Genomic DNA, 14,240 nt, shown 5'->3' on the forward strand with positions numbered 1-14,240 from the left:
AAAAAAAAAACCAAACGTTCCATGCTTTATATGACTGATGTTCAGTGACATTAAAAATCCGTTAAAAACATTCAGTTAAACAAAATAAGACAATACCATTGAAATGTTTACTGAGATAAAACATTTGAACAAATAAATATTCTTTTTGTTACAAGATCAAAAACACAAAGTTATTTATAGGAGATAAATCTTTGTGTGTAACTGTGCAAAAAGATGGAAACGGTAATTACATATCAAGAAGTAACAAGAACATATCTGTAATCTCTGATTTTGTGCTTTACTATTTATTTAGATCATATGGTTCATATTAGTTTAACTCATTTGGTTCATTTCATTTGGTTTGAGTTTGACTTTAAATCAATATGTTTATTTCCAAATCTACATTTTCCCAGTTGTTAAGTACAGACTTGTGTGTGTAATTGTGTTCTTTCCTTCTTGGTTCTTGTCAAAACGGACTGGACTTGTGTGAGGTCTGTCTTCATGGAACTCACAGTTCATAGAACATTTCACACTGAATTCATCTGCATGGACTCAAGTCCAGAAGGTTCCACTTTAAGTTCATACATCAGAACATCTGTACTCTATCAGATGGTATAGTTTTTATTGTGTACACACACACACACACACACACATATATATGTATATATATATATATATATATATATATATATATATATATATATATATATATATATATATATATATATAAACGTAGTGTATGTATAATGCACCTGCAGTGTGAGGACATGCTTAGAAATGAACCCAGACTACAAAGAAAACCAGGACATGGATCTATCCTTCCAGTTTATGAAATCCAACCTTCAGTGTCAGTTTATTGGATGAGACCCAAATGAAAAGGTGATCAGAAGGTAGAACAGGCTTTAGATCTGACACTGGTATATTTATTAACATTTCAGAAGCGGTTTTCGTTAAAATGACCTTGTTAAATTGACGTTGTTTCTGTGTTTTTGTGTCGTTTTGAATCTTTCTGGTTTAATTTCTCTAAACGTGGTTCTTCTTCCTGTTTCTACAGAACAGCTGGGTCCTGTTCTGTCTCTGTACATTTCATTGGTGTTTGGTGAGTGAATGTGGCTTTTGGAAGCTGCTGGTTTCTTTGCTTGGGTGGATATGTTACTCTGAAATCTGCCTTTGAACAGGATTTCTCTCGTACCGGACTAAATCAATTCCGCTGTGAACTCCACTTCGGGAACTCGCTCCTCCCGCTCCCGCGGAGGGCTATGCTAGGCTAGTTCAAAACGGACCCCGCTAACGGCTCCCCGCTACCTTTACCTCCGCTCCGTTAATGTCCCCCTCCGGCTCCGACTCAGCAGACCGGTCCATCCTCCTGCACACGCGCAGTCCACTGCACCGGAGTTATTCGTCCTACCGAGCGGCGATCCAGTCGGTTTGATCTCCGTCTGGCTCTCGGTGTGCTAAGCTAGCAGTTAGCCTCACATCCAAAATGGCGGACCTGGAGGATGACAGCAGAACAAAAACAGATCAGCCCCGGGATCAGGCACCGGCTCTGCCCCGGGACACGGCACCGGCTCTGTCCGCCGCCCACAGCGCTCAGCACGGGGAGAGCGTGTCGGCGTCGGCCGGCGGCCAGAGCGTTCAGCCCGGGAACAGCGCGCCCGCGGCGGGCTGCGGAGCTCCGCTGGCGGACTTTCTGCAGAGCTGCAACGAAGAACAGAGCCTCCTGGTGGGTACGGAGCTGAGCCTGGGCCCGAACCCGGACCTGGTCAACACCACCACCATCATCTACGTGCAGCCGGACGGGAGCCTGGTGGAAGGCTCCGGCCTCAGCCCCGAGGAGCAGCAGCTTCTGCTGGAGCAGCTGACCAAGCAGCAGCTGGTCCAGGTGTCCGACACCGAGGCGGCGCACCTTCTGCAGCACAGCCCGCTGGTCCGGACCGTGCCGGTCCACGGCCCGGCTCTGGACCCCAGCCAGCTACAGCAGGTCATCAACCAGGTCACTCGGGCCCAGCAGCAGGTCCACGTCCCTCAGCAGACCCAGAAGCAGCCGCAGAAACCGGTCCAGGTGGTCCAGACTGGCCAGAAGGCTGGGGCGGAGACCGGGGTACTGGCAGTCGGTCCGGGTCCGGCCGACGGTCCAGTCGGATCCAAGACCCAGAACGCCTCCCAGCAGCTGAAGAGCGTGGCCCAGCAAGTCGCCATGCAGACCGGCAGCTCGGTCCAGGTGGTCCAGAAGAAGGTGAGTCCATATGGATCTACCTGAAGGTCCTGGTTTTCACTAGTGTGTGGACCAATTAGAACCCACGGATCAAGAGGGTCTGTGGGACTGGGTCTGTAGGATTGGTCTGTCGGACTGTGTCGGGGTCTCTGTGTCGGGGTCTCTGGGACTGGGTTGAGGTCTGTGGGCCTGGGTCTGTAGGACTGGGTCTGTGGGACTGGGAGTGGGTGTGTGGGACTGGGTTTGGGTCGGGGTCTGTGGGGTCCTATGTGACTAACCACATATTTAACCAGTAGAACTGTTCTGAGTTGAACGAAAAATGACAAAAGACTGAAAAATGGATTTTGGATCTGTAACTCTGAGGTCCATATGAAAATGTGTTTTCTGTCTTCTCAATGGAACCCTGTTTACTTTTAGAACCCTGTTTAACCCTGTTTACTCTTAGAACCTTATTTAACCCTGTTTACTCTTAGAAGCCTGTTTAACCCTGTTTACTCTTAGAATCCTGTTTAACCCTGTTTACTCTTAGAATCCTGTTTACTCTTAGATCTCTGTTTACTCTTAGAACCCTGTTTAATCCTGTTTCCTCTTAGAACCCTGTTTCCTCTTAGAACCCTTCAAATGAAATGATTATTCCGAGTCCAACTAATCAAACCATCAGACGTCATATCGGTTTCATGGATCATTTCTCTCCAGATTATGATTCTGGTTTTGTGTCCGCAGACGGAACCGGTCCGGATCCAAATCCAGGTTCCTAAACAGGAAGTGAAGCCTAACCCTGCCCCCCAGCAGAAGACACTGGCTGTCAGTCAGCCGCAGGTGAAGCTGTCAGCCAATGGCAGTGTGAGCAGCGCTCAGGTGATCCACATCCAGCCTGTGGTGGGTCAGCAGGGCCAGATCTTCCTCCAGCAGAGTCCAGGAGACCCTCCTATCCAGCTGCTTCTCCAGAGCCCCTCCCCTGTTGTCGGGTCTCTGCTCCCATTGGTCCAAAAGCTCACAAGCTCCATCCCTGCTCCCAAAGTGGCCGCCTCCCCACTGCGACTCCAGATCCCAACCTCCATAAAGACCCCACCCCCCGTCACTAGTAAACCTGTTCCACTGTTGAAGACCACAGCCAACGGAGCCACGCCCACAAGTCCAAGTCCGGTTAAACCTGCCGCTGCCACCGCACAGGTAGGATGCACACAAGAACAGAACAACCTGGGACCGGCTCTGGGACCGGCCCTGAGACCATGGTGTGGAGATGGATCTGGATCAAAGAGACCCCCCCACCTCCACCAAACAGGAAGTCCACCATGTTGGTTTGATTCCACAGAGTATTGTAATGTTTGTCTTTGTATAATTGTGATTCTGTTTTCCATCAACGTAGGCCACACCCAGCAACACTCCAGCCAACACTATAGCCACGCCCCCAAAGGACAAAGAGAAGGAGAAAAAGGCAAAGAAGAGGGAGAGGAAGGCAGTGAAGGTCCTGACCAGATCAGGACGAGTCTCCAGACCCCCAAAGTACAAAGCCAAGGACTACAAGTTCATCAAGACAGAGGATCTGGCCGACTCGCACCAGTCCGACTCCGACGACTACTCGGACATGAGCATGGAGGAGGAGGAGGGCGGGAAGAAGGATGGCTCCTCCCCCTCCTCATCCATGACCTACAGCCATAAGTCCCGGTCGTTCCGCTGTCAGAGCTGCGATAAGGCCTACATTGGACCCGGAGGACTAAACCGACACTACAAACTGAACCCCAGCCACGGCCAGCCCCAACTGCCCGAAGACACGGAGCCACGGCAACCGGACGACTGCCAATCACAGGAGACGACAGCAGCAGAGGCCAACAGAGAGGAGGAGGAGGAGGAGGAGGCAGAGAAACCTCTCACCACGGCAACGCACAAAGTACGGCAACAAAACAAACCATGATTATCACCAGAAATGACACATCATTATTTTAGCACAAGTTTACCCTCTGACCTCTACCCCCTGACCTCTGACCTCTACCCTATGACCTTCAGCCTCTGACTCCTGACTTGTAGCTCCGTCGTGTATACATATCTGAGTGAAGGGGCACTGGTTCGGTTGCTCTGGTTCCTTCAATTGCTCTGGTTCTTTTGGTTCCTCTGGCTCCATTGGTTCATTCAGTTCCATCAGTTCCTTTGGTTCCATTGGTTGCTCTGATTCCATCAGTTCCTTTGGTTCCATCGGTTGCTCTGGTTCCTTCGGTTCCATCGGTTACTCTGGTTCCTTCAGTGCCATCGGTTCCTTCAGTGCCATTGGTTGCTCTGGTTCCATCAGTTCCTTCAGTTTCATCAGTTGCTCTGGTTCCTTCAGTGCCATCGGTTCCTTCGGTGCCATTGGTTGCTCTGGTTCCATCGGTTCCTCTGGTTCCTTTGATTCCATCAGTTCCTTCTGTTCCTCTGGTTCCTTTGGTTCCATCGGTTCCATCATTTCCATTGGTTCCTCTGGTTCCATCGGTTCCTTCAGTTCCATCGGTTTCTCTGGTTCCATTGGTTCCATCAGTCCTTCGGTTCCATTGGTTCCTTTGGTTCCATTTGTTTCTGTGGTTCCTTTGGTTCCTCTCGTTCCTTCAGTTCCTTTAGTTCTGTTGGTTGTTCTGGTTCCTCTGGTTCCTTCGGTTCCATTGGTTCCTTCAGTTCCTCACTAACTGTTCCTTCCTGTCTGGTCATCAGGTGGAGGGCGGTCCCTCAGCCGCTGTTGGACTCAGGGGTCTGCATCACCGAGGACCGGGTAGACCCCGAGGACGAGGCCGGGGGAGGGGCAGGGGGCGAGGCCGATCACTGGGACCGCCTCCTAGGGTGAGCGTCATTTTAAAAGTCCAACATATAATTATGTATAACAAATGAAATGTCTGAATAATCCTCTGCTCTGATTGGCTGTCCAGGTGGCGGTGGGTGTCATTGGTAGGCGGGGCCGTCGAGGGCGACCTCCAAAGCTTGGTGTTACCGTGGTGACAGCAGAGCAGCAGGCGGAGAGGAGGAGAGCACGACTTCAGGAGGTAAGACCCAGGAAGTGTGGGAGTAAGGGTGGGTGTAAAACGCGGTGTCACCATGACAACAGGCGTGTCCTGTGTTCCAGCTGGTGGACCAGTGTGAGGATGAGGACCTGATGGACGTAGTCCTACCGCGGCTCAACAAAGTCCTGAGTCTGTGGGAGCTGCTGCTGGCTAAGGTACGACGCACCACCCACCCACCCACAACCACACATTTACAAACCTGGGACCACCAGGGACCAGTCCAGACCAGAGTCCAGATCATAGTCCAGACGGTCCCAGGTGGGTCCAGAACCACCTGGAGCTTACCGTAGAACACAAACAGGTCCGACACAAACCCCTGGACCACGGAGAGGTGGAGGTCAACTACAGCTACACACACCCCATAGTCAAACACATGTGGTCTTTGACCCCTCTGAACACTAGTCAGGCTCCTGACGGTTGAACTGGTTCCAGAGGTAACCTTTGACCCCTATGAACATCAGTCAGGCTGATGACGGTTGAACTGGTTTCACAGGTGACCTTTGACCCCTCTGAAAACCAGTCGTGCTGATGATGGTTGAACTGGTTCCACAGGTGACCTTTGACCCCTTTGACCCTGGTTCCAGGTGGAGCGCAGCGTTCCCACTCGGACTCGGTTTCCAGACATTTACCGAGAGTTCGAGTCTCTTCAGACCCAGGTGAGGCAGGCTGCTCAGGAATACATCATCAGCCCACAGGGGGGCGCCGTGCCGCTGGAGGTCCGCAACATCGAGGTGAGGACCGGGTTCTTGTGGGTTCTACCTGGTTCTTGTGGATTCCACCGGGTCCTGCCATACAGGTTTTCATCACGCTGTGTTTCCGGTCCCGTCCTGGTTCTCAGGTGGCCCGGTGCTTGGGGATCCTGGACGAGGTGAACCGGATGAAGGTGCTTCCTGGAGCGTCACCGTTCTCCAGCCTGACCAATAAGAACGTCCGATACATGGAGGTAAATGTCCGTCACAGAGCACAGGTACCGTCCCCCGCAGCCCTGACTGACCTCGACAAAAACTCTGTTTCCCAGAATTCCAAGATGCTGCCGCCATCAAAGAGATTTAAGATGGAGAACAGTGTTCCGGTTCATCAGAACGGCATCGAAACACCCAGAGCAGGTAAACAAACAGAGAAAAATAAAGAGAGAAAAAACAGATAAAAACAAACAAACATAAAAATAAAGAGAAAACATGGATAAAAGGAGAGAAAAAACAGAGAAAAACAAACAGATAAAAATAGAGGAAAAAACAAATGAACAGAGAAAAATAGAGAGAAAAAAACAGAGAAAAACAAAAAGAGAAAAATAAAGAGAAAAAGCAAAGAAACAAACAGATAGAAATAAAGAGAAAAAACTGATAAAAACAAACATAAAAATAAAGAGAAAAATAGATAAAAACAAATGGATAAAAATAAAGAGAAAAACAAAGAAACATAAAAATAAAGAGACAAAAACAGGTACAAACAGATAAAAATAAAGAGAAAAAACAGAAAAGCAGAGAAAAAACAGAAAAACAAAGAGGAAAAAACAAACGGAAAAATAAAGAGAGAAAAAAACAGAGAAAAATAAAGAGAAAAAAACAGAAAAACAAAGAGAGAAATAAAGAGGAAAAAAAACAAACATAAAAATAAAGAGAAACAAAGAAACAGATAAAAATAGACAAAAACTGAGAAAAACAAAGAAAAAACTGAGAAAAAAGATAAAAACAAATGGATAAAAATAAAGAGAAAAAAAACAAAGAAACAAACATAAAATAAAGAGAAAAACACATAAAAACAAGTAATGAGATAAAAATAAAGAGAAAAAAACAGAAAAACAAACAGACAAAAATAAAGAGAAAAACATAAAAAAAATAGGACCAATGGCCCTTTAGCTTAGCGGCCAAATTAAAAGCTTTGTGTCAAACCCAGTTATGTGTGTTTATTATATTACAGAAATAGCCCATGTTTTGGTCATATTCCAATCAGATCTGTAAAAAATTCTAATTCCAATTTGATATCATTGATACTTACTGATTTATTGGATCAATCCACTTCCTATCTCTTATAATGGGAACATTTTTCAAAGTCGCACCAAATCCAGAATCAGATCCGGATTGAAATAATTTCAATACCTTGTGTGGACATCATCATACAGAAGCTGTATACCAAGTTTGAAGTCCATCAGAACTGGAGTTTCAGAGAAAAAGATGATTGAAATTTTTTCCCCATAAGAGCCCATGTTAAATTTTCCGTAAGTTCCCGGATCCAGAAGAAGATCCTGATCAGCATGTGGACACTATGTTTTGGTCATCTCCCCATCAGGGCTGGACTGTAGAAATTTACGCTGGATATCATTTATGTTTACTGAGTTATTGCATCAATCCACTTCCTATCTCTTATAATGGGGAAAAATTTTTCAAAGTCACACTGAATCCATAATCAGATCCGGATCCAAATAATTTCACTAACTTTTGTTGACATCATCATAAAGAAGCTGTATACCAAGTTTGAAGTCAATCGGAATTGTAGTTTTGGAGAAGACGACGATAGAAATTTTTGTAACGGATGACAGACGCCAACGACAGACACCAACAGACGACAATAGCTTATGGCCTGTTGGCCGGTAAGCTAAAAAACAGATTAAAAACAAACAGATAAAAAAGAGAAAAACAAACAGAGAAAATAAAGAGAAAAAAACGGATAAAAACTAGAAGCACTCGGAGAGCGCAGACCTCCGCAAAGGCTGATCAGTGGGCCCCCCCGTGGGCCTCCCCACCCCCGATCACCACCAAAATTTAATCATTTCTTCCTTATCCCATTTCCAACAAACCCTGAAAATTTCATCCAAATCTGTCCATAACTTTTTGAGTTATGTTGCACACTAACGGACAGACAAACAAACAAACAGACAAACAAACAAACAAACCCTGGCAAAAACATAACCTCCTTGGCGGAGGTAATAAACATAAAAAACAGATAAAAAACAGAAAAATAAAGAGAAAAAAACAGATACAGACAAACAAAAAGAAAAAACAGATGAAGAAACAAACAAACAAATAATTAAATTAAACAAACAAACATGTTTTGTCTTTTTGTGTCCCATGTTTGGGATGACAGCACCCCCTTCAGCCCCGCCCACTCCTTCATCCTTGCCTCTGAAGTCCTGCTCGGTCTCGATGTCTCCGCTGCAGAGTCCATGTGGACCCAGACTCCTGTCCGCAGACTCTGTGTCCAGGTGAGTCCAGACCAGGATCCCAGTGGTCCTGTTCCATGATGTAAAACCCCCTCAGTCAGGTCTAATCCAGATCCACCAAGACCAGGATCTGGGTTCACTTTAGGGAACAGGTCCACACCAGAACCTGAAGTCCACGTTAACTCCTCCTTTTTCCTCATCCTCCAGCTCCTCCAGTCCCACTTTGGCCCTGCCTCCCCTAACACCTGTGGACGGCACCCCCGTCCAAAACCAGAACCAGGTGGACAGGCCTCTGCAGACCACCACCCAGGAGGGGGACCTGCTGGAGGGTCAGAACCAGGTCCTGAACACCGGTGACATCACGGCACAGATGAAGGAGCTGGAGAAGGCTCTGGATTTGGGTCCAGAGAACCCCGGCATCCCTGAGACTGGATCCACCAATGCACAAGGGTCCAGATCCTCCCAAACACCTGAACCCAAGACCCCCATGGACACCAACACACCTGAACCTGAGACCCACATGGACACCAACACACCAGAGTCCTGTTCCATACAGAGACCAGCGCACAAGGGCCCAGTTCAGTCCGAGACCAGTTCAACAGTCTGTGAGACCAAAGAGGTCCAGGAAGGTCAGGAGATCTACATTCAGACTGAAGGGTTGACGGTCCAGCTGGCGGAGCCCGGATCAGACCGGATCGTCATCGTAAACGGGCCCGACGGGACCACCATGCACATCCAGACCCCCGAGGGCGTCCCCCTGGAGGCGGTCCAGGCCCTGCTGGGCATCGAGGCCTCAGACGGGGTCAGAACTCCTCAGTGAACCCGGTCCTGGTCCATGATCTGAGTCAACCTAGTTCTCTAGGACCCTGATCCTCTGGTGGACCTGGGTCTTGAACCTGACGGGGGCGTCGGACCTGCTGATCCGTACCCGGGTGGGCTTTAGTTCTGGTTCCGTACCCAGGTGGGCTTTAGTTCTGGTTCCTTTTAATGAATGCTCTGTGGGTTTGTTTTCGTTCCTTTCAGACTGAAACATTAGTTCCATGTTTATATGTAGATAAACCTGAAAAAAACACATTTAAAACAGTTGCACTATTTTATTACTTTTTATAAAAACTTGTTCAGTGAAAAATGAACCAAATGTTTGTAAGAAACTGGAGGAAACAGAAAGATGGTTTGTTTGAATGTGTTCCTCCAATAAACTGATGTTCAACTCACCTGAGCAACAAGGGGCACTGAATGGGGGGGGGGGGTGTAATACCACAGAGGGGGCAGTGTGTGTGTGTGTGTGTGTGTGTGTGTGTGTGTGTGTGTGGGGGGGGGGGGGGGGGGGGGGTTGGTGGTACTGGTGCCCAAAGCGCTTTACAATTCCTCATTCACCCATTCACACTCTACTGGGAGCAATTTAGGGTTCAGTGTCTTGCCCAAGGACACTTCGACATATGGACAGTCGGAGCCAGGATTTGAACCGCCGACCCTCTGGTCATTGGACGACCCGCTCTACCAACTGAGCCATAGCCGCCCACTGGTATCAGTGTGGACCAGTGTGTGTGTGTGTGGGGGGGGTAATACCAGTGTGGACCAGTATGGACCTGTGTGTGGGGGGGGTAATACCAGTGTGGACCTGTGTGTGTGTGTGTGTGTGGGGGGGGGTTAATACCAGTGTGGACCAGTGTGTGTGTGTGTGTGTGTGTGTGGGGGGGGGTTAATACCAGTGTGGACCAGTGTGTGTGTGTGTGTGGTGGTATAATCCCAGTGTGGACCAGTGTGTGTGGGGGAGTGTAATACCAGTGTGGACCAGTGTGTGTGTGGGGGTGTAATACCAGTGTGGACCAGTGTGTGTGTGGGGGTGTAATACCAGTGTGGACCAGTGTGTGGGGGTGGTGTAATCCCAGTGTGGACCAGCGTGTGTGTGTGTGTGTGGGGGGGTATATACCAGTGTGGACCAGTGTGTGTGTGGGGGGGAGTCCCAGTGTGGACCTGTGTGTGTAGGGGGGTTATACCAGTGTGGACCAGTGGGGGGGTGTAATCCCAGTGTGGACCAGTGATGCATAAACCATTTTCTCCAACCCACGTTAAAGTCAAATTATCGCTGAAACATTAAAGGTTCAAATGCTGAACATTCAAATGTTTAGTTTAATGAGGATTTGAACGTCACACTGCAGAACTCCAATGCATTCACACCCACAGGATTCATGTTCTCACTGGCCCCACAGAGGGACACGTGGGTGTGGTCAGGACCCTGATGATGTCACACACTGATGACTCAGTGTCTCCTTCAGTGTCATTACCATCGTCATCCATGGTGCCGCCATATTGGACCAGACCGTCCTCAAAACACAAATGTCCCACAGCATCAGTGTCTGCGTCTGCATCAGTGTCTGCATCTGTCCAAAACGTGCTGGTGGCCCCATCCACTGATGTCCACCATCTGAGGCCTCTGGACATGTGATCAAATTGGGCGGTGCCCCGTCTCCAGCAGCAGAGCCTCCAGCATCAGTCGGACCTGAGGGGGGACGAAGGGCTGGAGGAGCCAGCAGGACAGATGGACCACGTGGAGGTCAGAGGTCACAGTATGGGCCAAGTCCTGCAGCAGTGCCCCCTTCAGCCGCAGCTCCGACTGGAAGGAGTCCAACAGGAAGACGGACACGTCCTCTGCAGAGGGACACAGATGGACCCAGACCAGTCTGAGCTAGGACCAGGACAAGACTGAGCCAGGACCAGGACCTGGACCAGACTGAGCCAGGGCCAGACTGAACCCAGTCTGAGTCAGGACCAGGACCAGACTGACCCCGGTCTGACCCAGGTCTAGGCTGGTTCATGTTCTGGTTTTTCTTACCAAAGTGCTTGGCGTTCCAGCTGTGAAACAGCGGCGTCTTCCGTCCCTCGACTCCAAACTGAAACTGTTCAAGTTCGGAGATGCCATGTTGAGACACCACCAGACGCTCCATCTTCGTCACCAAGGCAACCTGATATGGTGACCAATCAGAGAGCGAGGGGGAGGGAGCGAGGAAGGGAGGGAGGGAGGGAAAGAGGGGGGTGTTAATCCTGAGGTCCCGTTTCCAAACAGGTTCCCTTCTGTATTTTCACAGTTGATGTGTTTTGTCTCACCATTTTGTCGTAAACCTCCTGCAATTTGTCACAGTCCTGTTGAAGCGTCGCCACAGAGATGCCTGCGGGCTCCAACGGGGGCAAAGCTTCATCTGCCTGAAGCTGTAGGTGTTGAGACTCAGACCTGGACATGAGGAAACATGGACATCAAACCCCACAAACACTCAACCTTCCACTGAAACTGGTGCTAATTGGTCCAAGGCCTTGGTGCATGCTGATTGGTCTGAGGCGTCTCACCGTCTCAGTCGCAGGTTGACGATGTTTTGTGCGACGTCGAAGCCGTGGTCGTTGAGTCGCTCCCATCGCAGCAGCAGGTTGTGCCAGTCGGCCGCATTGTCTTTGATCTTTCGGGAACTTCCTGTCAGAGCGGAGCACTTCCTGTTTGATGGCAATTCACCTGGACACAAGGTCACATGATCAAAGGAAATAACAACACACACCTGTAGATTTCACTCCAAATAAAACAGACGACAAAAACACCAAACGTCGACAATAATTAAACAGATGCCAAGTAAAAACAGAAAAACGAACTGAAACGGAAGTTTGATTCCAAACCTGCATCTGTAAAAAAGAAAAAAAAAAACAGCTTTAAATGAAGCCATTTGAAAACTGAAACCAATGATTTATTATAAATATACAAACATTAAAAATGAGTCACAAGATACAAGAACACTAACATATGAAGAATAATTTATTATTATTGTCAAACAACACGAACCGCAAGGAAAGCACCACTCATGTACGTAGCCTATCCAAGCTAATACCAACCTTTAGCCCTAAATGTCTGTTTCCACAGTAATAAAGTTAGTCCTTTCAGTGGTCATGCCCACTACTCAGAAGTAGAACACACACAACAGTATACACAGTAGAGACACAACGGGTATGTTAGATTGACCTTCTGTCAAACAGAGGAACATGACAGTGCTGGGTATGTTTGGAACTATTCAGACTGACATGAACCATGTGATCGCCAGAGCGGGCACAATAGAGCAGGGGTGTCAAACTCAGATCCTCAAGGGCCGGTATCCTGCATGTTTTAGATGTTTCCCTCTTCCAGCACACCTGACGGCCGTTATCAAGCTTCTGCAGAGCTGGATGATAGGCTTGTCATTTGAATCAGGTGTGTTGGAAGAGGGAAACATCTAAAACATGCAGGATACCGGCCCTCGAGGATCTGAGTTTGACACCCCTGCATTAGAGTGTGTGGTAACTCTGTTAAAGCTATACCGTATGATGTGGCATTTTTACACTTTTCTTTTGTCATCTTAAAATGCTCCTAATAAGCATGTGTCAAACTAAAATATAAAAGAAATCCACCAGGTTTTGAAACTCAAAAATGTTTAATTCTCATATAGTTCTGATAAAAGTCTGACCAATCATTTTAGTCGGTCCGAATGAAATAATTGGTCGAACCTGGCTGAGCCTCCTGTCAATCATACATTACGGCCGTTCAGCATCCGATCCATTATCGCTGTCTCACATCCGATATGTGTCCCTCTGAATCTGACGCTTCACTCGCGCTGCTCCTCCTGTCACCGACCACAATCTACTGTCTAGGATGTGTATGGATAAAACTCAAATGCACATGTGGAACGGATTTATGAACATAAACAACAACTAAGGGGAACAAACAGGAGTCTGATGAATGAAGGATGGAGATAAAAGTCCGGAAGTCTTGTGTACTGGACTGAACAGACAGGTCTGCAGGAAGCTCAGCTTTTATGACCGCAGTACTGATCCAGGTACATGTACTTGGTGTCACACAATGTACGATTATGTAAGATGATAAATGTATGGACTATGAAACCTCAAATGTCCACGGAAAATTCGCGGAGGCCGCGCGTTCACAGTGCGCGTGCTGGGCACCTCATCAGCTGAAGACACTGACCCAGCGCTGCACAGACCAGACCCTTAAATTCAGGGTCTACTGATGAAACAGGGGCCGCAGCAGGTGGATGATGGATCTGATTACTGAGGGAGGGGTCTACGGACACGATGAAGTGGACCGAACCTCCACTTCTACCTCCGCTCCCATCACGCGCATCAGGTAAGAGAAGGGGAGCATCAGAGGTCAATGACACTGAGGGATTTACATACAGTTCTATCAGGCTGCCCTCCGCGTCGAAATCCGACGCAGAAGGGGTACCCCCTGCGTCAAATAGTGCCGAACGGGGCTCTGACCATGCGTCCATTTCTGACGACTTGGGATGAGCGGGCGGGGCTTTGGAGGGAGGCGGGTTGTTCATGTTCAAACTTTTACTAAGTGCTGTGAGAAATGCCACCTCGGTAGGTAGAGCTTTAACAGGGCTCTGATTCAAAGCAGAGGATCCGAACTGCTTCGCTCGTTATTGATCTGATCCCGTTCATACGTTGATCCAGTTCAAGGATCCATAATAAACGGATCAGAAACCGATCAGCTGACCCATTATCGATCAGACACCCATACAGACAGATTTCTAATCACTTACCTTCCATCTGAGGAGCAAACCCGTGGGTCACGTGACCGGATAGTCCCGTTCGCTTCTTCTTCGTGTGTTTGACCGGATGTAAACGCGGTGACAGGAACGGGAAGTGACGTTCGTCAGGGTTCTGCTCGGTTGGGTCTGTTTCGCCCTGTTCCTCCACTTTCACACATTAGAACTTATTGATTATCCGTTCACTTCACGCGCTGCTTTTATCGTGTGATCATCATCAACCCTGACGGCTCCTTTAAGGCCGAGAGGGCTGGCGATGACGTCATTTCGTCATTTAC

The 14,240-nt window shown here is 48.3% G+C and overlaps 2 protein-coding genes across 5 annotated transcripts; one reads left to right on the plus strand and one right to left on the minus strand.

Moving 5' to 3' along the window:
• The first annotated feature begins 767 nt into the window (after positions 1-767).
• On the plus strand, positions 768-9,594 carry znf839 (zinc finger protein 839). Its single transcript, XM_030126140.1, has 11 exons — positions 768-2,215; positions 2,918-3,367; positions 3,564-4,085; positions 4,877-5,002; positions 5,089-5,202; positions 5,283-5,375; positions 5,805-5,951; positions 6,059-6,163; positions 6,239-6,326; positions 8,305-8,422; positions 8,588-9,594. Exons 1-11 carry the CDS (start codon positions 1,463-1,465, stop codon positions 9,198-9,200), a joined length of 3,129 nt encoding a protein of 1,042 aa, XP_029982000.1. The 5' UTR covers positions 768-1,462; the 3' UTR covers positions 9,201-9,594.
• An 899-nt stretch (positions 9,595-10,493) lies between these two features.
• Positions 10,494-14,100, minus strand: cinp (cyclin dependent kinase 2 interacting protein). 4 transcript variants are annotated; one of them, XM_030126440.1, is made up of 6 exons: positions 13,957-14,089; positions 12,020-12,049; positions 11,726-11,885; positions 11,489-11,612; positions 11,217-11,346; positions 10,494-11,032 (listed from the first exon to the last, which is right to left on the minus strand). In XM_030126440.1, the coding sequence occupies exons 1-6, from the start codon at positions 13,961-13,963 to the stop codon at positions 10,830-10,832; spliced, it is 654 nt and encodes a 217-aa protein (XP_029982300.1). In that variant the 5' UTR covers positions 13,964-14,089; the 3' UTR covers positions 10,494-10,829. The 4 variants fall into 4 exon arrangements, with proteins under 4 accessions (XP_029982300.1, XP_029982304.1, XP_029982302.1 ...); XM_030126444.1 differs by having other exon boundaries at positions 10,494-11,069; XM_030126442.1 differs by having other exon boundaries at positions 12,044-12,049; positions 13,957-14,015.
• Positions 14,101-14,240: the final 140 nt, after the last annotated feature.

This window comes from Sphaeramia orbicularis, chromosome 22 (genome assembly GCF_902148855.1).
Source record: "Sphaeramia orbicularis chromosome 22, fSphaOr1.1, whole genome shotgun sequence".
Classification (NCBI taxonomy): Eukaryota; Metazoa; Chordata; class Actinopteri; order Kurtiformes; family Apogonidae; genus Sphaeramia; species Sphaeramia orbicularis.

Coding starts and splice junctions, on each gene's coding strand:
- znf839 (XM_030126140.1), top strand. CDS start 1,463: ATGGCGGACCTGGAGGATGACAGCAGAACAAAAACAGATCAGCCCCGG. Junction 3,368..3,563: donor CTGCCGCTGCCACCGCACAG/GTAGGATGCACA, acceptor CCATCAACGTAG/GCCACACCCAGCAACACTCC. Junction 5,203..5,282: donor GGAGAGCACGACTTCAGGAG/GTAAGACCCAGG, acceptor CCTGTGTTCCAG/CTGGTGGACCAGTGTGAGGA.
- cinp (XM_030126440.1), bottom strand. Junction 11,886..12,019: donor GGAATCAAACTTCCGTTTCA/GTTCGTTTTTCT, acceptor CCTTGTGTCCAG/GTGAATTGCCATCAAACAGG. Junction 11,347..11,488: donor AGGAGGTTTACGACAAAATG/GTGAGACAAAAC, acceptor TCACCATATCAG/GTTGCCTTGGTGACGAAGAT.